The sequence below is a fragment of the Xenopus laevis genome, chromosome 3L (assembly GCF_017654675.1).
Source record: "Xenopus laevis strain J_2021 chromosome 3L, Xenopus_laevis_v10.1, whole genome shotgun sequence".
Classification (NCBI taxonomy): Eukaryota; Metazoa; Chordata; class Amphibia; order Anura; family Pipidae; genus Xenopus; species Xenopus laevis.
In genome coordinates, this window is record NC_054375.1 from 76,844,532 (window position 1) to 76,868,505 (window position 23,974).

Sequence of the window (23,974 nt, forward strand, 5' to 3'; positions counted from 1 at the left end):
TAATTTTAGAAATGCTGTGTGACCCGTGTACTGTTAGCAACCGCTACTGTGACAAATAAAGGCCTGGCTGTAACAATGTGGATTGGAAAAGGTGAGAAAAGGCTTTATTTGTAGATGGCTAAATACCTATACTTCAACAAGCAAGTGTTAACCAGCCAACTTGTATTTGTTATTTTTATATCAGATGGTTAACTCACAGCAGCCATGCTAGCAGATCGGCACAGCATAGACACTTGCAAAAGACTGATTCATGATTTCAGACTTACTTTATATATCTGGATTAGTTATTATGCAGACTTCTGGCTGGAGATTTTAGCTGCTATTCAGACAAACCTGAAGAAAACATTAGCTTGGAAGGCATCTCTAAAATATTTTAAAGCAGTATTATTCTGTTGAATAATACATGAAAAATAATAGTACATGTATAGTTCTGTTGAGGTTATTATATAGATTTTAACACAATATTCTGTAAGTTCTAATTTTATTCTAACTCTACACTGCCTCTTGGTGGACGTCTATAAAATATATAGTCCAGTGTAGTGTTATTACATTAAACATGTATATATTAGGTGCCAATATATTCATAAGAGGCAGGATTCTGTGCATCTTTGTCTTACCTCTCCCCTCTTATATAAGAGTGGCAGGGGAATGTAAAACAAACAAGAAGATGTGCTTTAGAGAAAAACATATATTTGTAATGCTACTGTTAGTGAGAATCTTATATAGTTACAAGAGAGGTAAAGGTTTCCAAAAAGGTAGACAGGGCAGCTTCAGGTGGGCAGGAAAGCAGCACAATGGCTGAAACATCTGATTAAAAATTGGTACACAATACAGATATCTATAATTTTAAAAAATCACACAAATATATTTCATGAGTTACCATGAACAGTCACAGGTTGGGGGGGGGGGACTGTTTTCACAATTAGGTCTTGTTTACCAAAGTGATTTTATTGCATTGATTTTGACCTTGTTGTCCATATACTGATGTCAGGCATGATTTATAATGTTTTTGTACATACAGAAATCCTATAAAGTAAGGCAGTGCCATGATGTTATTTAAATTAGAGCTGAGCAAGCCTTTAGTACATCAACAGGACCTGCACTTTATCTCTGGACTGCTGCATGCACCAGCATTAGGGTTCTTCTCTATACCTGACTGGCTGAAGCATTTTATTTGGTGACAATAATGTAAGTTACCTTTTTATATTGCAGGTGCCATTTTTTGACAAAGATTTGTAGTTTTATTGGCATAGCCATTGTGGGGAACAAATGTGTATATGGGGGTGGCTAATAATAGTTGGGGGTATATTTATCAAAGAGTGAAGTTAGAGATCGCCACAGTCCGCTAGAGTGAAATTCCGCCACTCTCCATTCATTTCTATGGGATTTTTAAAAGAGTATTTATCAATGGGTGTAAGTGAAAGTTCATCCTTTGATAAATATGCCTTTCAAAATCCCATACAAATGAATGGAGAGTGGTGGAATTTTGCTCTAGAGGACTGTGGCGATCTCTAACTTCACTCTTTGATAAATACACCCCTTGGAATGTACTAAAATTAAATATGCATCTGCAGCTGTTATAAATAGCTATAGCAGTTTTCTCTGTGCAGGTTTTGTTTGCCTTTTCTTAAGTCATAGTTGTTAGCCATTAATAATTTATTTTTTTGATTTAAAACAATGTCTGCAAAAGGTATGCAATTTATTAGCTAACTTATTATTGTACCAAACAAATTACTGTTGCTTTCCTAACAGAATGATTATTATGCACTTCTATTGGCTGCATTCTATTTGTTTCCAGAAGTCTGTATATCATATGTCTAATGTTTTCAGGATTTCAGGTGCTCTACTACTTCCCAAAACAATTATGCACAAGACATGAAGCTTGCACCCTTACAATTTAGTTCATTAGAATCCTAAGGGAGGCTGTGCCTTGTGACCCTGTTCTTTCATCCTGTGCATCCTGTATTTAAGATCCCCTACCTCTGTATGTGTGTCTGTGTACGTAAATAAATGCATATGTATTAATCTTATCTAATTTCACCATTCACTAAACATTTACTCGACTTGCATGCCCCTGCAATTTTATGTGTAGAGGCTAAAGAGAATTATATTTTATAAAAGCAATGAGAAGAGTAAGTAAAATGAGATTTATGTTAAAATCCATGGGGTAGATTCACTAACGGGTGAATTTTGCCAGCGTCAGCTTCGCTCCACTCCACACCACTTTGCCAGGCGCAAATGCGTTACCACTACGCCAATTCACTAATGTGCAAAATTTCGTACTCGGTGTCGAAAGCTGGTGACTTTTCACTAGCATTACTTCGGCAGTGAGAGCATTTCATAAGATGCACTAGCATTCGTTTATGCCTAGAGAAAATTTGCTAGTGATCTTGCGCTTGTCCAGGGATCCTTAATGAAGACAAGAGAATTAATATAATGCCCTACACATGAGCCCATTGTAAAATTAATGTTCCATATGTTTTTTACCCAAAAAAGGTTTGTTAGGAATTTTGCAGACAATTGTGCTTAAAAAAAGGAAATGTCGCCAGCGTTTTTTTAACTTTAATACATTTTTGGCACACAGGATATGATGTAAGTTACAGAAGATTGAGGAAGATCTAGCTTCTTTTAAGCACTTTGCCTGGTCTGAGGTTAGCGAAGTCAAATCTGGCGAAAGAGGTTCAATAAAATCTGCACTTTACTGAATTTGTGGAGAGAGCCAGAGCGAAAAGTCGCCTGGCAATAGAGTGCGAACGAACGCCAGTGACATTCTCTTATGCTAGAGAATTGCGCCTGTTAGTGAATAGTCGATGTCCCTGTGGATGGAAATGATGGTGAATTGTTGCTAGCGTTAGCCACTTCATCCTTTAGTGAATCTGCCCCCATATAGTTAAAAACTACTACCTAATATAATATGGTAGATTAAAAGAAATTGCTGTATTTTGCTCACATGGCACAGTATCTGTAATTTAACTGGTGTATTGCTGTTTTAGTTTAAAAAATTCAATCTTCTGTTTTATTTTTAAGAACATTTGGATTCCTAAGACATCAAACAATGGAGGAAGCTGAAGAAGATCAATTAAATAACTATGAAATCCAATACGCTATTCAAGAATCCTTGGAATCCAATGTACCTTCATGTTACCAAGACAGGTTGGAGGCATTAATATGTCTTGATTTTTTCTTAAAAGTATTACTTTATCATATGTGTGTACCAAAGTCAGATTTATGGTTTATTTATTAGGAAAGCAAATACATTTGTGAAGAAAAAATGATGAAATCTTTTAAAGCCCCACTTTTCAGCTGGCCATGCTTCCAGTAACATCATGTTCTTGGCTGTTGGACCAAATACTCTGTTACAGGGTTTATAATACAATAGGAGGGCAAGGGAGATCAAGATGAAGCACATTGTGGCCTGTTCCAGACAATCCTACTTTAACAAAGAGTTCGACTGGAATGGACACCACCATATACGCTAGGATAAACAGCACATAATAAAAATATTAATGCATGTACTTAATATTGCCTTTAAACCAATACAAACAAAAAAGGTGAAGGTATAATAAAAGGTCATGGCATAAATGTAGCATTTGCCACAAAATGCTCACTATCACTTCATTTTTGCAATTTCATTATGGATTTGCAGAAAAAGGCTATTGGTATGAGATATGGAGAAGTATTGATAAAATAGTACAAAACAAACATTTGTGTGCTTTTGGTACATGTATGCTTGCTGGACAATGCAATCTACAGTGTGTGCCATTGATATCATTTGGTTTGACAGCTAGACATGTTTGCAAATTTAATCTACTAATGCATCATTTTGGCCAGTGCATGGTGCATCAGTAAGGGCATGAAGATGAATTACAGTTTGTACTCACTGACTGTTATTAACTGACATTGGTGGGTGCTCCCTTTACCTACACAATGCATGAAGACTAAGATGGGGTCGTGGCTAGTAACATGATTTTTTTTTAAACTGTAAAGAATTCTATTTGTTCATTATATTTATAATGTTTTTTGTTTCCAGAAGGCAAAGCTTATATTTTCTTTACATTTTTACTATAGTTCTCCTTTAATACTGTTATTATATTATATGCAGTAAATAATAACAATAAAATATTTTGCCTATTAGTGTAAATGAGATGCAAAGCCTATTGCTGAACATTATACTTCACACCTGCCACTGTTTAGATATTAACTACGAGTCTGCCTTCATTTATTGTGCCTATGTGTTCTATTTCTTAACAACTGAAAAAAGACTTGAATATAATATTTCAAGAATCTGCTTCTCTTAACAAAAATGCAAGACACGGTACTTTAAGAAAACGTATTTTAGACTTTTTGCACCTTTTTGGCATTTTCTGTACCAAGTTGACCTTGAGATACACACCAAATAATAAATGATTCCTATATATCTCTATTTTTACTTCCACAGGGTCCAACAAAATAATTTCTGTGTTCCATATCAGTAGCCCTAAGACAAGCTTAATTGTGTTGGTGACATTTAAAATGGTTACTACATCACACTTGACATTTTAAATTTCCAAGTAGTTCACTGTCATGTTCTTCATACTCATTTTGCATTGTATTATTGAAATGACAGTTTAATAGCTCAACGTTATTTTTGTAGAACTTGCCAATTAATTATTGTATTAGAAAAATCAAGGCAGAGGTCAAATTGATTACTTTTTATCAGAGAAACATTGGAGATGTCAGCCAAAGAGTGACCAACTTCACATTATACTTACATACTGACACCAGAAATGATCAGCTGAAAATGATAAACACGACCTGCAGATAACTTTTAAAGGACAATAATATTTTGAAGAGTATCACTTTAAGGGGCAAATTCACTAAGATGCGAAGTTGCGCCAGGCGCAACTTCGCCGCACTTCACCAGGCGTAGTTTCGCAAAGTCCGCTCTGCAAATTCACTAAAATCCGAAGTTGCGATCAGGGGTAGCGTAAGATTGCGAAGTTGCGCTAGCATTGATTCGCTATGTAAAGCGAAGTTACGCTAGCGAAGGCTAATTGCATACAGCGCGAAATTCAAATTTCAATGGAGGAATACGTATCAGCACTACAAATGCCTAGAAAACCTTCAAATCAGCAAATAAAAATTTTATTTTGCCCTACACATGTGCCCACTGTATAGGTAAGTTGCCATGAGTCAGGAAATGTAGGGGGGAAGGAGGGGAGCCCCAAAAATTTTTTCGATCTTTTTCAGCCTATCACCCATAATGTAGAAAACACGCCAGCGTTTTTTGGGACTTAGAAATTTTTTTTACTTTTTTTCAAACAATCCCTATCTACTCTATTGCACTTCGCCAGGTCTGAGGTGGCGAAGGAAGTCTAGCGTAAAAGGTAGCGTTCAGTACACTGCGCAAGTTAGTGAATTTGCGTAGTTACATCGCTAGCGAAAATTCGCCTGGCTTAAGGGTGCGAAGTAACACTAGCGAAACTACGCCAGCGTTCGTTAGTGAATTTGCGCAGTAACGAAAATGCCAAACGCTAGCGAATTAACGCTAGCGTTCGGCGCTTCGGCGCTTATTGAATTTGCCCCTAAGGATCAAGCATATGTCTTTTAAGTGAAATTTGGCAGGTATAAGATCAGTCCTTCACCATGCTACTTTTAGTATGTAAGATTACCAGGTTATACGCTATGTTAAATTAAAGGGGAACTATCGCAAAAATGTAAATTTAATATAAGGTTCATCATACTGAAATAATAAACTTTCAATCAATTAAAAATTCTGAATAACTTCTAAAATAATCAAGTTTATGTTCACTATCCCTCTCTCAGCATCTGGTTCTCTTTATTTTCTCTTCATGCAGCTGTTGGGGGTCAGATGAATGAACCAATACAGTACTGTAACTAGAGGGGGGGGGGGCTCTGGCATGGAACGTGCAGCCGGGCCCGCCCCCCCTCCGTATGGCCGCAATTACTAAAGAACTCTGTGGTGCGTGAGCTGCCGGGGGGCCCTGAGGGGGTGAGGGCCCTGGCCCAATCGCACCCCCTGCTCCCCCGGTAGTTACGCCACTGAACCAATACATAATATAGGGGGGGAGCTCCCTTTCCTAGCAGATGTATTAGAGCTCACTCAAATAACTGATTCCAGTACAAACAAAATGACATGATGATTTTAATAGAGTGAGCTCTACTACATCTTCTAGGCAAAATGAGCCCCCCTATCAGATATATTGGATCATTCATCTGACACCCAATTCCTGAATGAAGACAGAATAAAGAGAAACAGATGCAGAGAGAGGAATAGTGAATATAAACTGGATTATTTCAGAAACGGTACAGAATATTTAATTGATTTTATTTAGAACGTTTCTTATTTCAGTATGCTGAAGCTCATATTAAATTTCATTTTCACAATAGTTCCCCTTTAAACATTGCCAATTATAAGTAAAATAGTAATTATCCTTAATCAACCTGGAATGCTAGTAGGGATGGCCCCAGAGCACACAGCCACAGCTCTTCAATATCAAGCCATGCATCCTGGTGCCACTGAAAGTAGAGCACTACCCACTTTGTCCTGGCCAGAGCCCTTATTCCACACAACTAAAACAGTCACCACTCTGTAGGACAATAACCTGAAGTAACACTTACATATGGATGGTTTTAGCCAGAGATTTAAAAAGTTGTCCTTTTTGTAATTTGAGTGACAGTGATACATCATTAGGTTTCAAATATAATATACTGTATATATTTTAATACCACCATTGTAAGGAAACCATCGTTTTAAAAACTAGATTATGTTTAGAGCCAGGTGGGAGAATAGGTGAGGCAATTACTGAATGTATTTTTCTGGCTGATCTACATGATCTTAAAGGGTAGCACTGCCTGCAATGATGTAATAATCAACAATGTTTTACAGTTTAAACTGCAAACACATATTGTTTAAGTATATTTCTAATAGTTTTAATATATTTAAAACTAAAATATTGTCTTGGTCACATTTATGTCTCAGGGGAAAAAAGTGACAAATCCAACTCCAGCATCTACCAGTTTTTTTTTAAAATTTACATTTTTAGGTTTCACAACATACAAAAAAGAATATAGCAGTCAACTGATTCAAATAAGGGGTAAACTTGGACAGTAACTAAAAGAATATACCAACATGGGAATGAAAATTACATTTAATTATTTCCCAGCTTAAAATATGGTGTCTTAATTGAATGTGTGTTGCTTATTTCGAAACCCAGGTGGTGTGTGTATGGGGGGGAGAGGATTTAGGGAGATAGGAAATGGGAGGGGAAGGGAAGAACATGTGACTGATTCACTTTGGGGTTATTTATCAAAGTCTGAACCTATCTCAATATTTTCTGAAAAAAACCAAATCCACACAGGTTTTTTGGGCTTATTTATTATATTAATACACTTTCCTGAAAAAAAAAATCGATTTTCACAATTTTTTTCGCGAAAACTCAGAAAACTTCGGGGTATTGCCAAAAAACCAGCACACATCAAAAAATCATTGGGACTTCTCCCATTGACTTATATGCAACCTCGACGGGTCTGAGATGCCGGATTTTCAGATTCTGACTTTTCCCATCCTCGGGGTGTAATAAATTTCCGAAAAATTCGTGATTTTTTTAAAAGTCTGATTTTATAAAAAATAATCACAAATTTTTCGTGATTTTTGCATTTGGAGTTTAGTAAATAACCCCCTTAGAGTCTGGAAGCTTATTTAGGTATCTTTGTTGCCTCTTCCCTGTCACTCATTTAATACTTAATTTGGCCGTGCTAAAATAATTTTTTTTTGTAAACGTACTAATAAAGTATTTTGTTTGGTGATATTGCCAGGTGTGACTTAGTAGCTATGGAATGAAATTTTGGTCCTTTGGCATATACGTCTCTTTTTTTCTGTTTTTGTAATCTTTTTCTTCCCTTTTTATAGATTTGTGCCTACGAGTGAAATTAACAGAAAAATTGTATCCGCAATTAAAGAAGGTAATGTACGTAAGTAAGTGTTAAGGGGGTTATTTATCAAAGTCTGAATTTATCTCAATATTTTCTGCTACAAACTCCGATCAAATTTCAGGAATCTTCGGGGTATTGCGCGAAACCCAGTGCACATCAAAAAATCATTGGGACTTCTCCCGTTGACTTATATGCAACAGGTCTGAGATGCCGGATTTTCAGATTCTGACTTTTCCTTCCTTTGGGTTCAATAAATTCTGAAAAATACGTGATTTTTTAAAAGTCCGATTTTATTTTAAAAAAAATCTAAAATTTTTTGTGATTTTTGCATTCAGAGTATAGTAAATAACCCCCTTAGTGTAAGTTAGTAAGTGTAGTTAGTTAGTGTTAGTTTTAAGTGTTAGATTCAAATGTTTCAAATGTTTTAGATTCAAATGTTTCCCAGTACAGGGTGTAGAGTTACAACGGATTTGTTCTTATTTTTAGGAGAAATTACTGAATTACAGAAATATATGAGCTATAAATATGCATTTGATGAAGCTGATGAAAAAGGCTGGTTTCCACTGCATGAAGCCTGTGTGCAACCAATTCGGCAAATCACTGAAATTGTCCTTGATGGTGAGTTTGCTTATGATTCATATTAGAAAAACCTTAATGTTTATTTGAATATGGTTCTTTTTATCTGTTGTACATATACATTTTTATTAGGCATGTGTACAAAAGAAGTTACAATTCAGTTGTAGTTGTGGCTTACAGAAGTGTTAAACTGTCTACATCTGGGGGTTATTTATCAAAGGTTGAGTTTGTGAGGTTTTTTTATACCTCAAATAAACTCACAATTAGAAAAAACTTAAAAAACTTGAATCAGTGCATTTAGGTGGGAAAAAACAGAATACTCAAGTTTTCAAGCGCAAACCACCGAAAAAACCTCTGAACATCATGAAGGCTACAAACATCTTCAAATGGTTCAAGGGACCATTGCCATTGACTTCTACATGACCTCGACAGATTTTAGCTGGAGTGTTTTCAGATTTGAGCTATTTCCAGCTTTGGGGCATAATAAATCTTGAGAAATTTAAGTTTTTTTGTAAAACCTGAAACATTCGTATTTTTGAAACCGAAAATTCGAGTTTTTACCGAAAACTACCCTCGAAAACTCAAATGTTTTAGGAAAAACATAACTCAACCTTTAATAAATAACCCCCTGGTGTTAGGGTGAAGTAATTTGCTAATGCAAAAACATTAACTATATCAATAATTACAAGAAAAAAATTTCCTGAAACAAATGTTTGCCTTTCATAAAATGATACTTACACTTTTCTCAGTTTCACATAAACAGCACCAGAATTGTAATAACCCTGCCCTGCACAATGTTTTCTAATAGGACAAGGAAACATACATTCAGGGGCAGATTTATCAAGGGTCGAAGTGAATTTTTGAAGTAAAAAACTTTACATTTCTAAATAATTTTTGGGTACTTCCGCCATCGAATAGGCCAAAAATTCGAATAAACTTCGAAAATTCAACCACTTGAAAATAGAAATACTGTCTCTTTAAAAAACTTCGCCACCTTAAACCTGCCAAATTGCTGTTTAGCCTATAGGGGACCTCCTAGAACCTATCTGAGGCTTTTGGGCAAGTTTTGAGAAGTCAAAGTTTTTTATGTAAAATCATTCAAATCGTTCGATTCGAAGGATTAAATCATTCGCTCGTACGATTTTACTTTGATCGAATACACCGTTTTCGCTTGAAAAAAATACTTCGACTATTGAAGTACTCAAATTCAATGGTTGAATTTCGAAGTTTTTTAACAACAGGCCGCCACCATCTTGTTCCAGACTTTCAAGAAATCTCTGCTCTGTGTTTTTTTTTAAGAAGATTGATAGAGTTACTTGTGGAGTTCTGTCTCCATCAAAATGGGAATTCTTTACCAAGTCCTTTGCTTCCTGTAGGTTTTATACTCCACCCTTCCTTCTGGTTTAAAAGCATAAAGAATGCATTTTACCCACAATGCAGTCTTTTATTTACAGAATTACACAATAATAGCAAGTGCCTGCAAAATAGTGCAGAACCTAATGACTTTTTGTGTTGCCTAATCTCGTACAAGATGCAGGCGCAGCCTTACCCAATCAACATGGCATTCAGCACCAAACATGGCATTAGTGTGTAATTAGATGGGTGCAAGTCAGTTGCATGTGTAGAAGCCCTGCAACTGAACCTCTTCAAGGGTCAGGTAAATTCCAGGGAACCCTTGTGCCCATGCACTCCTGCTATTCATTAATGCAGACTCAAAGCTGCTTTTACTATGAGGCAAGGTGAGAATCTGCCTTAGGTGGCAGTGAGTGGCATCTACCAGGGGTTGCAAAAAAGATGCCTCTGGTTACTTTAAGAGCCTAATTTTGTTTTTTAGAACAGAAAGTCAGCCCTTGTGGTGCAGAGAGCACAATAGTGATGTGGCCCTCTCTTGACCTGTTCCTATGCCAAAGAGTTAAGCACAGAGCAATTCAAAGGGGGCAGTTTTGGCACTGCCCCAGAAACAGAGCTGAGCAGGCTGATCACCTTACTGACCCTAGCCTAACATAAGTTACAGAGTTTGTATAGTCACATGTCTTTCTTAAATTGTTAAGAACTTTCCTCTTGCACCTACATTCAGATATATATATATATATATATATATATATATATATATATATATATATATATTTATAATAGAAAATATAATAGGATTGGAAGCACCTTTAAGTTGTAGTATCAAGACAACCTGAGCCTTATATAGCTCCTGCATGTCTCATTTTTTCCTGGGGCACACTTTCCATCTTTCCTGATGTTTGGCAACCTATAGGGGCCATTTTGCTTGATTCTGAGATGAAGACCCTACACACAGTTTAATCCCGTGTTTAGAGATAGCAGTAATTTATAGCATGGATAAAGTCAGTTATTAATTGAGTATCATGATCACTTTAGATTTTAAGTAATAGCTGTTTCTATGTATTAATACAGCAGTCTATAAGGCATCATGGGAGCAGAAGACTAATGATGGAGAAACACCTCTGACTCTTGCTGCAAAAGCTGACCTGCTTGAAAATGTAAAAGCACTTCTAGAGAAGGGGGTCTGGCCAAACACCAAGAACAGCAGAGGGGAATCTCCTCTTCTTCTAGGTGTGTTCCATACCTATGTCAATTGTAATCAAATGTCAGGCACTGTAGCTTGTGCATTAGGTTTCTGTTTCAAGTAATTCTAAATTCATGGCACATGGTTCTGTTAAATATGTAAATTAAAGGTAAAACAGTAGGTTAGTTCAACAGTTCAGTTATCAATATTGTTTCTCCTGTATGTATTGTAATATTGTATTGCATAGTTTGGGGATTCCTCTTGTCTTACAGGTTAACCCTTGGTTCTGCACGTAAGGCCAAAATATTGGTTTTCACAATAGCCATACGTTTTATTGTTATTATTATTTTTTTATTATTATTAACAAATATTTTTAGAGCGCCAACATATTGCACAGCACTGAGAGTGCCAACAAAGTGATGGTTTGCAGTTTCTATTATGTTATTGCATCAAACTGAAAAAAATAAACAAAACCATAAAACAATTCATTACCAGTCTGGCTGTAACTAAATACATTAGCTGTAGCTTGAAGGCAGGGGCCAGACCAGGTTTTTTAACAATATTGCTAGCAGGGCCTTCAGATCCTAATGATTATTGGGTAAGTCCAAATAAGAAATTCAGGCAGCACTCCAGAAAAGTTTGAAGAAGTTTATTGCAACAGGCAATGCTGTTACCCTAATGTTGCAATAAACTTCTTTAAACATTTCTGGATTGCCGTCTGAATTGCTCATTTGGACCTATATTACAGTCGGGACACTGGTGGCTGAGCACGGGGAGTTGGTGGAGCTGATTGGAGGGATATGGCGTGGTGGGGTGAGTCTTGAGCGGTCATATTCTAACTGGTTATTGAGTAACTCTTTTTTTTCTCTATTTTGCTTGAACTTTTCAGCGATTAGGATTGGGAATTATGACATGGCAGAAACTCTGATTGATTACAGCTGCACCATTAATCAGCCATGTGTGAAACGATGGTCAGCTATGCATGAAGCAGCCAAACAAGGGCGCAGAGATCTTGTTTCTTTATTACTAAAAAATGGAGGCAATGTCAGTCTAACAGATGGCTTTGGTGTGACACCTTTAGGAGTCGCTGCTGAATATGGACACTGTGATATACTCGAACAACTAATTCATAAAGGTATTTTTCCATGCACAACCACACCTTCTTCTTTTTCCCTTTCCCTCTCAATGTATAACTCTGCATATATTTTCATTGGCCACTCCTCCCATACACTGTGCTCTGCTGAGCCATAGGGGGCTTTAAAAACTCTTTCCTGTGCTAAATGTGCTCTGAATATCTCACATGCAGACCACTGCTCTACCTCTCCAAGAAATTATCCCATATATATCATATAATCCGATTCATATGATTAATGAGATTAGGATTACAGGTTATGAACAAATGGTTGCAAGTGTTATGGACTCTGTGAGCAAATACATTAAGACATAGGATGGGACATACCCCCAGATTAGTAAATACTGTATTTTAATAGAATATAGCTACATTAATACTTTTTATTGATGGCTTGTATAGGTTGCTCAAAGAAAATATTGTATAATTATTGAGACACAACACAAACTGTGCTGGTCCATGATATAACCCCTTCCTCTGTTCATCTTTTTCTTTTTCTAACCATTGTGCTTTCCCTTACCCCTTTAATAGACATGTGTACAGGTATTAGATCTGTTACCTGGAAACCCATTATCCAGAAAGCTCCGAATTATGGGATGGCCATCTCCCATAGACTATAACAAACAAAGGAAAGTTGTGCTCACCACTATTTTTTAAAACCATTAGGCGGGGGTGTAATGAGGCTGTGACCACAAAATACATATAGTCAAACACAAGAGTCCTCTGCACTCAACCCATTATCAATATATTTAAGACAGCGACATTTTGTGCATACTGCTACTAATACTAGCAGTATGCACAAAATGTCGCTGTCTTAAATATATTGATAATGGGTTGAGTGCAGAGGACTCTTGTGTTTGACATCTCCCATAGACTCCATTTTATCCAAATTTTTTAAATTATTTCCTTTTTTCTCTTTAATAATAGAACAGTACCTTGTACTTGATCCCAGCTAAGTTGTAATTAATCCTTTTTGGAAGCAGAACCATCTTATTGGGTTCATTTAATGTTTACATGATTTTCTAGTAGACTTAAGGTATGAAGACCCAAATGACAGAAAGATGCCTTATCTGGAAAACCCCAGGTCCCAAGCATTCTGGATAACAGGTCCCATACCTGTATTATGATTAATCAAATTGGATAAAAATAGTTCTACTTTGTGTGATGTATTAGGAACCTTAGATTGTGAGCTCCCCTGGGGAAGGGACTGATGGGAATGATGCAAAATCTTGTAAAGTGCTGCAGAAATGTGTAGTCTCTAATAAATACCAAGAAATAAATAAATACTATAAAACCCAATGAAAACTTGAAATTTTAAATAAAATAAAAACCCAGGCTAATGGAAAGTACCAAGAAGGGTAATCTAATGGACTGTGTGTGGACAATCCTGGGCCGCTATGATCTACTGGTGACACCTCAAGAAAAATGATGATCTATCATTTCCAAATTAATGTATAAAGAAACTAAAGACCACATTCAGTACAGGTATAGGATATCTGGGTATTTGGATAAAGTCTGACGAGAACTGCATTTCCTTCATGTTTTTAAGTGATCTTACTTTCTCTTTTTGCCACTATTTTGAAGACCTATATACATTTTCAACGTCCCTTCTTATTTGCTATACTACCATTTTAAAGTTGTTTTTTTACCACAATCCTTGCATAAATAAAATTGAGAAATGTGATGATTTTACATAAAAATGATGATATACTTACCATACGTTTAACTCTATACTAAAATTAGGTGTTTTAAAGCATGTGACACTCTTTATGATGTCTGCAGTGTATGCTTGTCTAAATTGTGTGTGTACTTCTAGTGTTAGTAATCATATCGTTTGATATTAGGAGGCGATGTGAACATGCAAGCACGTGATGGATCTTCAGTTCTGTCTGATGCAGCTACTGGGGGAGACCCTGATTGTATAGCTCTTCTCTTGGAGTATGGAGCAAGTGGCAATATTCCTGATAAAGAAGGGTATTTTCCCATACATAAGGCAGCTTATGGAGGACACTACCTGTGAGTACAGCTCACTAATAGGAATTATGAATTTAAAACAATGTTATATGTTGAGTTTCTTTATGACACATTCAATCTGAATGTACAACAACATACTAACTGACTTTTGGAACAAAACAAGAAATAGCAATAAAAATGGCATGAAACAAGGAACAGAAGGAATCTTCTGATATACTGAGAAGAAATGTAAACCAGCACTGATTGGTGCAAATAGCTAGGCTGATTTATTAACATAATTGCATCAGTTGAATTACTCATAGAAACCAATTAAATGCATATTTCAATCACTGATACACCACTCTGTGTGATAGAAAATCAGTCAGAGTATCTCTATGAATCTATGAGTAAAATCAGTAAAGGTGCCACACTTACACTGAATCGCCTTTTGAAGCATCGGGTGCACAGCTGTGTTCCTCTCTGCCAAGGAATATATCCACAGTAAAACAATAAATCCAGCAGCACTCCGATATGTGATTCAATTATTTATTCATGCCATTCGCAAAGCAACGTTTTGGGCTATTTCAGCCCTTTATCAAGCTGAGCTGTGCACTACCTTCACTACACTAAACATTCCCTACACATTTGATTAGTTCCCTTACTAAACTAGGCCCCTTGTGGACTACCAGCATAAAAACATACGTTGGGTCACCCATCAAGATCTTTTCTTTTGGAGGGATTGCCCAGCCGCTTGGCTTTTACTCAATGTCTCACTCAGACAGGCTCTGTCAACTGGTCACATCTCCCTCTACTCCTTGCAGTGCCAGGCAGCACCCCCAGCCCCTATTGGAGTTCCTCATACATACAGGTAACCTTCCTGCTGTGCCCTTCTAGTCTCAATAGACAGACAGCCTTTCTATGGAAAGTGAGCTCCAATACCTGATCTGGACTACTGGATCTGAGTTCCTGGCTTGCCTATTCCTTCCAGAATACTCCAGCATCCAAGATCTGGTTACTAAAGTCTTTAAACAAAGAAACCCTTCTCTGTTTATTAACACCTTTCCTGGAGCTTACATCTCCTACTGGGGAGATATTAAAAGAAACACACACCTTTTTACTCATTTCTTTGGTCCCGCTACCACTATACACATATATATATTTATTTATACTGTATATACACACACACACTGTGGGGCACATTTACTTAGCTCGAGTGAAGGATTAGAATGAAAAATACTTCAAAGTATTTTTTTGACTACTTCGACCATCAAATTGGCTACTTCGACCTTCGACTTCGAATCGAACGATTCGAAGTAAAAATCGTTCAACTATTCGACCATTCGATAGTAGAAGTACTGTCTCTTTAAAAAACAACTTTGACCACCTACTTCGCCACCCAAAACCTACCGAGCACCAATGTTAACCTATGGGGAAGGTCCCCATAGGCTTTCCTAGCAATTTGTGATCGAAGGAAAATTGTTCGATCAATGAATTAAAATCCTTCGATCGAATGATTTTTCCTTCGATCATTCGATCGAACAAATTGCGGTAAATCCCTCGACTTCGATATTCGAAGTCGAAGGATTTAACTTTGATGGTTGAATATCGAGGGTTAATTAACCCTCGATATTCGACCCGTAGTAAATGTGCCCCACAGTGTTCCTTTTGTTTTTCTGTGGTTTAAACATGATTACTTATAACAACACTTCTCTTTAGCGCACTGAAATACCTTATTCCTGCAACATCAAGAAATGCAATAAAGAGAAGTGGATTAAGTCCAGTCCATTCTGCAACAGATGGTCAGAATTTACAGTGTCTGGAACTGCTTATTGAAAATGACTTTGATGTTAATGAAGTATTGGCGGAACATATATCTGAAAACTATGGGGATAGAAGAAAAACTGCTCTATTCTTTGCAGTATCCAACAAAGATGTTTCCTGCACCGAGACACTTTTAAAATATGGTGCTTGTCCGAACAAAGACCCTTTAAACTGTCTATTAGTGGCTGTAAGAGATGGAAGTCATGAAATAGTGAGAATGCTATTGGCATATAAAGCTGATGTTAATTGCTACTTCATGCTGGTGAATGATACTCATTTCCCAAGCGCAATCCAATATGCTCTCAACGATGAGATTATGTTAAGGATGCTGGCAAATAACGGTTATCGCGTTGATTTATGTTTTGACTGCATGCATGGGGATATGTTTGGAGGCACTTTCACTTGGCCAGCATTAGAGGAGGATGCATTACCTGGATGGACATCATGTGTCATAAAAGATATACCTGTAAGTACGATATATTTTATAGATACATGTCTTTATTTCGCTTTAAATGAAAACAAACGTATATAACATCATTTGGTCTTCGATTTACTAATACACCAAAATATGAGACTGCCACACAAAAATGACCTAGTCGGCTCAGGTGAGATTTATGAATACAATGGTCACATTGCATAATAAAAAACTAAGAATGTAAAAAAGTAATCAAAGATGTACCATCATTTTCAGACCCATCATAAACGTACTTATATTTAAATAATATTACTTATAACATACTTTAAATAGCAGCAAGTGAATAACAGCCACGATTATTACTGATCCTTTTAACAGCACAGTTTCTGGCTGCATTCATTGGTAGAATTACCTTTGGTAACTAAAAAGGGAAAAGGGACTCTTTAGCTTTCAGATACACTGGCACGCACACTATTAGAGGCCAGATAATTATTATTATTATTAGTAACATGTATTTTCAAAACGCCAACATATTGTGCATTGCTGATAATGCAACTAATTGTGGCATGCACATAGAACTGTGTGCTAACACATTCCTTACATACCTCTTGCATACACATTTTTTGCACACTAGTTTTAAAAGTGCATATGAAAGATATTTCTTATGGACACAACAAAAATGAAATTAGAATGAACATCAGTCTGTGGGCCAGTACAATGAAATGTAGTACATATCAATAAAGGAGAAAAAAAACTTCTCACATTTGCCCCACTTTTAACTAGCCTCAAACAAATACCACCCATTTTTTATATCATCTTAATTTTTTATCTTTATTAGACTTTCTTTGCCCTGTTCATTTTTCTTAAGCTGGAGGTAATGAAATAATGGAATAATTTGTAGTTCTCCATTCCTAACATCTTTTTCTTTGTCAGTTTTGTGACTTTGTCACTGTGTCTTGGATGAGACATTTGGTAGGAAAAGTAGTGAGGACATTGGTGGATTACATGGATTATGTTCCCATCTGCACAAAATTAAAAGCGGCACTGGAAGTACAGGAAGAATGGACAGAAATACAGGAGATTATAGGTATGTTATATTTCTATGAGTTATTTTTCTTCCCTCTTGCATGCTGACTTATAAACAATAATTATGATACCAACCATTATTCCCTAAGTAACAAAAGAATCCTGTACAACTACCATTGCTCAGTTTATAGTAATTGTGTAAAACTCTTGTAATATAATCAATGAAGCATGCAAAGCTGAATTATAAAATGTTATATGACTTAAAATGCACAGGATTTATAGCTACTCATATTAAATTCTTTCACTGACATCCCAAGTCTGCTTTAAACATGAAGAACGTTCAGTTTCCAGTTAGGGGTACTGTTAGGTAAGATTGCTGCATAATATTGTAACATACTGTAGATCACAATCTGGCACTGTTCCAGTGCATCTTATAAAACAGGTGTTTGCTAAATTTGCAGATTTAAATTTTGATATCTATTCAACTGTAGTATCTTCCTTATGAAGCATCACCAAAAGTCTGATGGGTCCCCTTCAAATGTAGTTGTTATTTTTTAGAGTTCAATCTTAGGACCAATAGTAAAGGAGAACAGTCACATGTCGTACAGTAGAGACACTGGCACCATATGGGGGACTTCATGGCGGGGTCAGTGTTTTCAAGGATATGATCTTGGTTACCTGTACTCTTTGGAATGGGAATAGGGTATTAGTAAGCCTATTTTTCCTATCTGAATGGTTACTATAGAATAGATCAGTGATCCCCAACCAGTAGCTCGTGAGCAACATGTTGCTCTCCAACCCCTTGGATGTTGCTCTCAGTGGCCTCAATGCAGGTGATTATTTTTTAATTCCAGACTTGGAGGCAAGTTTTGATTGCATAAAAACCAGGTGTATTGTCAAATAGAGCCTCCTGTAGATGAGGAGTCCACATAGGGGCTACCAATAGCCAATCACAGCCCTTATTTGGCACCGCCCAGGAACGGTTTCCCTGCTTGTGTTGCTCCCCAACTCTTTTTAAATCTGAATGTTGCTCATGGGTGAAAAAGGTTGGGGATCCCTGGAATAGATGATAAGAACTGAAGCAAACATCACACATTATATTACATAATCCCATAAAGCCTTATTTTCTTTCCTGCAAGGCACTGTTGGTATAAGTCAAAGTGGATCTCATTTGGCAAATTTAGTTGCCATGGATTATTGCTCATGTGCAAATCTGCCCTGTACGGTTATTATTTTACTCAGTAAAAGGGATATGTTGGGTGCCAGTGTTTCAGAATTTATATGCAATAGTCCGAGCAATTAGCACAGTGCATTCATAAGACACTTCTGGGCATTTCTTATGGGATATTCAATGTCTGTGTAGTACTGTATCTAACAGTAACTTGTTGGATCATCCAGCTAGGTTTATGTCTTAAGACACATAAAATAATACCCCAGAAAGGATATCAGAGAAATTAAATGGAATTAAATTCAACTAGGTAAGGTGTTGCTTGAGGGGAGGGAAGGAGGGAGATGATGGGTAAGGGGATAGGGAATCGGAAAAAAAAGTGATGGGGAATGCCTAGGTTCTTACCCTACTGGGTCCTCTACTTGGATTTTAATAGGAGATCCCCCCCACCCTGTCTTATAAACACTAAATCTAGACTATCACATGCCATGCCATAATGAACTCATAACACACCATGCTAACCCTCAGCTCTCTCACTGTCTCCCACACCTGGGAAGTTTGCGTATGTTATTAATCTCTTTTATCAAAAGGAACACAATTATAAGGGCTCTATCTAGTTTGGATATCACTACACACAAATTGTATCTTGTCTTGTTAAATATGCTTATTGGTTTCTGAGTTGCATGCAATTTATACTTTTTCGCAATTAAATTAAATAATGAAGAACAATGCAAAGTAATAATCGTAACTTATTATACTTTACTTCAGGAAATCCTCGTCCCTTAAAGCATTTGTGCCGGTTAAACATACGGAAAACAATTGGACTGGAGGAACTACAGAGACCATCTTCAATGAAAAAACTGTCCATGCCACCTTTGCTTAAATCATATATAATGTATAAAGAATATGATTTATATGGTAAAGGACTGAACTTTGATACATGATACAATAACAAACTAAATAACCCATTCATGTTTTACCATATCAGTTGCCAAGTGGGATATCCTCATTTGGTTTTCTTTTTTTACATATAACTATAAGAGTGTAGCAGTACAGGAACTGGGGCACGTCTGCTGGTCTGAATTTGATATCTACTACTCCAGGATCCTTTTCTTCTTTTAACTGCAGTCTTTAAACATATGTGATGCTTTTCTTTACTTCCATGAAAAATGCAATAAGTCTTTCTTACTAAAGCTCACTACAAATATATCAGTAGTTCTTTTTTTTGGGGGGGGGGGTCAATTCCACATTATTTTATATGCTGTTTCTGAATATATGAAATTGATGAAGAAAAAAAATATTAAAATCTTAGGACAGCTACACAGGGCCATATTTGGCCATTGAAATAAATTGGACAACATCAGCTAAATTAGAGGTCAGAGTTAAATGTCATCTGAGGTGCAGACCAAATGACTGGATCACAAGCAGGGCCGCGCCCACCCTGGTGACCAAGCCCCGTCCCAGACCCCGCCCACTCCACATCACAGTTAAAAGACCACACAGACATCAGTGCTAAAAAAGTAACCCCCCCACACACAAGTTATAAAAAGCTATTGATGGTTAAGGCCCTCTTATAAGTTTCATGGGCGCCAGGGCCCCCCATAAAAAAAAGCACAGTTGCCATGGCCCCCCTTACAAGTAAAAAAAAATTGGGGCCCCAAAATAAAATTTAAAAAAAAACATTGGTGCCAGAGCCCCACTTACAGGTAAAAAAAAATTGGGGCCCTAAAAAATATTTTTTAAAAAAACATTGGCGCCAGGGCCCCCCTTACAAGTTAAAAAAAATTGGTGCCCCAAAAAATATTTAAAAAAAAAACATTGGTGGCAGGGGTCTATAGAATATTGAAATAATACATTGGTCCCAGGGGATTAAAGAAAAAAAAACACAAATTGGAGTTTAGTAGGATTGAACTCATGGCTTCCAGACTTAGACTTCACCTCCTTTCGTGACTTTGGGTCTGTTTGCCACTTGAGGACTTCAATTTCGGCTGTTTTCGTGACTTCCGCATTTTCGGCTATTCAGGCTGGCTGCAGATCTTCGGCGCTCGCAAGGGGGGCCCGGCTCTTTCAAAACTGCAGCACTGCTGGGCCCCCCTTGATGCCCGGGTCACTTGTTCCCCCTGTCCCCCCCTGATGGCGGCCCTGATAACAAGCATTGCCTTACGTAGACCTGCCAGGTAATAATTACATATAAAAAAACACAATGTGTTTCTCTATAGTATTAGGCACCAAAAAGTAGTTTATTATAGAGCATATGCTTAACAAATGGTTTTAGAAGAAATCTGGGCAAAGAATATCAGAAAAGTGAGTGGATACTGCAGGAATAAAAGATTACAGACGGTAAACAGGAGAGAAAATGTATGCATCCACCCCTCATAATAGCAATGATACACTGACCCAGATTTGTGGAAAGGCCATCAAGGCCCTGGCCTAGGGTGGCAGGATTTTAGGGGGTGGCATGCTGCCCAAACCAAACCCTCATTGGTTCAGAAACATTGGGGGTGCTCAGGAGATACAATAATTTTGATGAAAATTTGAGCGAATCAAAGGAAGAGGATGGGCCAAGATGCATACTTTATTGTAGCACTTCTTGCAGGAATGCCAGTGGTATAGGTGACACTTCTCTCAATTAGGGACAAATTTGACCCGTTTCGTTTCGCTAAAAATTTGCCGCCGGCGAAATGACACTGACGGCCATTAAAGTCTATGGGCGTCAAAAAAATGTTGACGCGCAGCAAAATTGTAGCACGCCTTTTTTTGTACGCACGCCGCCATACAAGTCTATGGGCATCATTTTCATGGCGAAACAAGGCGAAAAACTTTGCCCATCCCTACTCTCAATATTAAACACTTCTTCACCATGCACAATAGCACACATTCAAATTCTGTCACAAAGTCTCCAGTGCCGTCTGTAGTTTAACTAGCAGAGTGCCATGAGCCATTAATGGTGGCCTTGCAATCATCAGTTGTTCCCCCTACATCTCTCTTATGTCCCCAATACTTTGTCCATAACTGGTGCACAGTTGCTCGGAGCCTTACCCCAACACTATGTCTTAATTTGGGTCACAGGCTGCTCTTGCTAACTACCCTAGCTGCCTCTCTCCTCTGAGGCAAGCTCTTAAATGGTATGTAAAGGCCAAAAAATAAAATCCTATTTTTGCTTTCTTTATTGAAAGATACATTTATCTCCAATATACTTTAATTATAAAATGTCTACTGTTTCTATAAGAAACCTGACTGCTCTGCAGGGAAATAATCATACTTTCGAACAGCAGGGGGAAGCCCTCCCCACCTTACTTCCCAGAACTCGAGCAGCTTTGTTTGTTTCCCTGTAGAACAGCCGTCGACAGTGTAGAGGCAGGCCCAGTGCAGTCTGCATATTCTGATTATCAGTCTTGCCGTATCAGCTTCTATGGCAGAAATTATTTGACTTGTGCTGTTTTGATAATTTATGACGATCCCTAAGCTTAACCTCCCAACTGAAGCCCAGACCAAACTGAGCATGGTCTTGGTCTTGCAAAGATGTTTAACATAGCTACAAGATGATGACCCCCTGAGGCCAACTTTGAAAGCATAAATCATTTGTTTTATAAGGCTTGTGGTGCAGTAAGTTCATGTTTATGTTTAGTATACAAAATACAGCATCTCTAGCATTATTATATTTTAGACTTCAGTTCCACTAAATCACTATTTAGTGCTGTTCTTAGATCTTCCAGGCAGCTGTTATCTTGTGTTAGGGAGCTGCTATCTACCTTCCCATTGTTCTGTTGTTAGGCTGCTAGGGGGGGGGGAAGCGATGGGGTGATATCACTCCAACTTGCTATACAGCAGTAAAGAGTGACTGAAGTTTATCAGAGCACAAGTCACATGACTGGAGGCAGCTGGGAAATTAACAATATGTTCAGCCCCATGTCAGATTTCAAAAGTGAATATAACAAAATCTGTTTGCTCTTTTGAAAAATGGATTTCAGTGCAGAATTCTGCTGGAGCAGCACTATTAACTGATTCGTTTTGAAAAAAACATGTTTTCCCGTGACAGTATCCCTTTAACGCCAACAAAAATTCATTACTCCACCTTTGTGAATGCACCTCTTAATGAAATTAACCAACAGGTCAGCATACCATGTATTTCACATACCTAGTAATTTCTAATGGATAAACTAACTAGGGCTTAGCACATTTGTTCTAATCACACATGAGCATTGTTATCTGAGATGAGAAGTCAGTCCAAGGTTATGAGTGGTTCCCTGTAAAATGTATTGTTCTGCAACTGTAGTGCAGCAGCAGCTACTAATGACACTCCCAAATCTGCTCATACAATACATTTTTATTTTCACCAGAAATAGATTTTCCAAGGGCTATGTTAATTACATGTATACAGTATATATATATATTAAAAGGTTTTCCCTGCAAATGATTATGAGCAATAATAAATAGTAATGCAGGATTACAATTCAGATTTTAGTGCTATATAAAGTACATTGCTGTTGGATTAAATTAATGTTAAATCTTCTGTTATAACTGTTGTTTACCCCTTAATGGCAGAGTAAATGAAAGCAATATTGCAGCCATTTGTGTATCATTGCAAATATGTAAGGGGGGTGTTCTGTGCACACAACATATAGGGGCAGATTTATCAAAATGTGAGACTAGAACTCACCCACTTTCTATTCATTCCTACGGGATTTTTAGAATCATATTAATCAGTGGGGGAACATTTGATACGCTTCTAAAAATCCCATGGGAATGTCTAGAAAGTGGGTGAATTTTTCTGTGATGAACTCTAATCTCACATTTTGATAAATCTGCCCCTTAAACTCTCATTTGTTACTGAACATAAGGACTAAATGTAAATGTAAAACATCTATATTTTTGCTTTAACTTCACAAATTAACTTCAGATATTATTTTGATCCATGCTGGTATTTTCACAGTTCATAAATAGGATGTCAGTATCATCTTAGCTGCACTTTATTTTTTGCTATACAGGACAGATATTATAGGCGTTTATTATTAAATAATATCCTTTGTTTATACAGTTGTAACCATTGTACATATCATTGGTTTGTTCTTTTCAATATATGCATTAATGTGCTCTGCCTTTCTTATATCGTTATTGGGTACAGCTGTTGGGTTATTGCTGAGTGATATTTAAGCCTGCCGGCTGTATTCTGTGTCTGTGATAGAAGATAAAAACAAGAGCCTCCATAAATGATTGAATACGTTTCCAGAAATCAGACACCTTCCCAGAGCAGTCAGTGGCTGTCATACATTATTCAACTGGTATAGGATCTCTGACAGCATTATTGTCCTACAATCTACACTTGTCCATAAATCAAAAGGCAATGATATATATACTGAACATGGAAAGAGACTTTGTAGCGGTTTTTGTACTTCAAATAAGTGCAAGATGCAG

The 23,974-nt window shown here is 37.1% G+C and overlaps 1 protein-coding gene across 2 annotated transcripts; it reads left to right on the forward strand.

Moving 5' to 3' along the window:
- asb15.L (ankyrin repeat and SOCS box containing 15 L homeolog) lies at positions 1 to 19,766 on the forward strand. 2 transcript variants are annotated; one of them, XM_018251036.2, is made up of 11 exons: positions 1 to 91; positions 1,022 to 1,188; positions 3,028 to 3,153; positions 7,913 to 7,965; positions 8,422 to 8,553; positions 10,936 to 11,094; positions 11,937 to 12,182; positions 14,021 to 14,192; positions 15,846 to 16,416; positions 17,299 to 17,452; positions 19,328 to 19,766. In XM_018251036.2, the coding sequence occupies exons 3-11, from the start codon at positions 3,056 to 3,058 to the stop codon at positions 19,501 to 19,503; spliced, it is 1,761 nt and encodes a 586-aa protein (XP_018106525.1). In that variant the 5' UTR covers positions 1 to 91; positions 1,022 to 1,188; positions 3,028 to 3,055; the 3' UTR covers positions 19,504 to 19,766.
- The last annotated feature ends 4,208 nt before the right edge of the window (positions 19,767 to 23,974 follow it).

What these genes read in the sequence shown, in the direction of transcription:
- asb15.L (XM_018251036.2), top strand. Translation starts at nt 3,056, where the DNA reads ATGGAGGAAGCTGAAGAAGATCAATTAAATAACTATGAAATCCAATAC. An exon ending in CGAACAACTAATTCATAAAG is followed by an intron (nt 12,183 to 14,020) that starts GTATTTTTCCAT and finishes GTTTGATATTAG; the next exon opens with GAGGCGATGTGAACATGCAA. An exon ending in GTGTCATAAAAGATATACCT is followed by an intron (nt 16,417 to 17,298) that starts GTAAGTACGATA and finishes TTTCTTTGTCAG; the next exon opens with TTTTGTGACTTTGTCACTGT.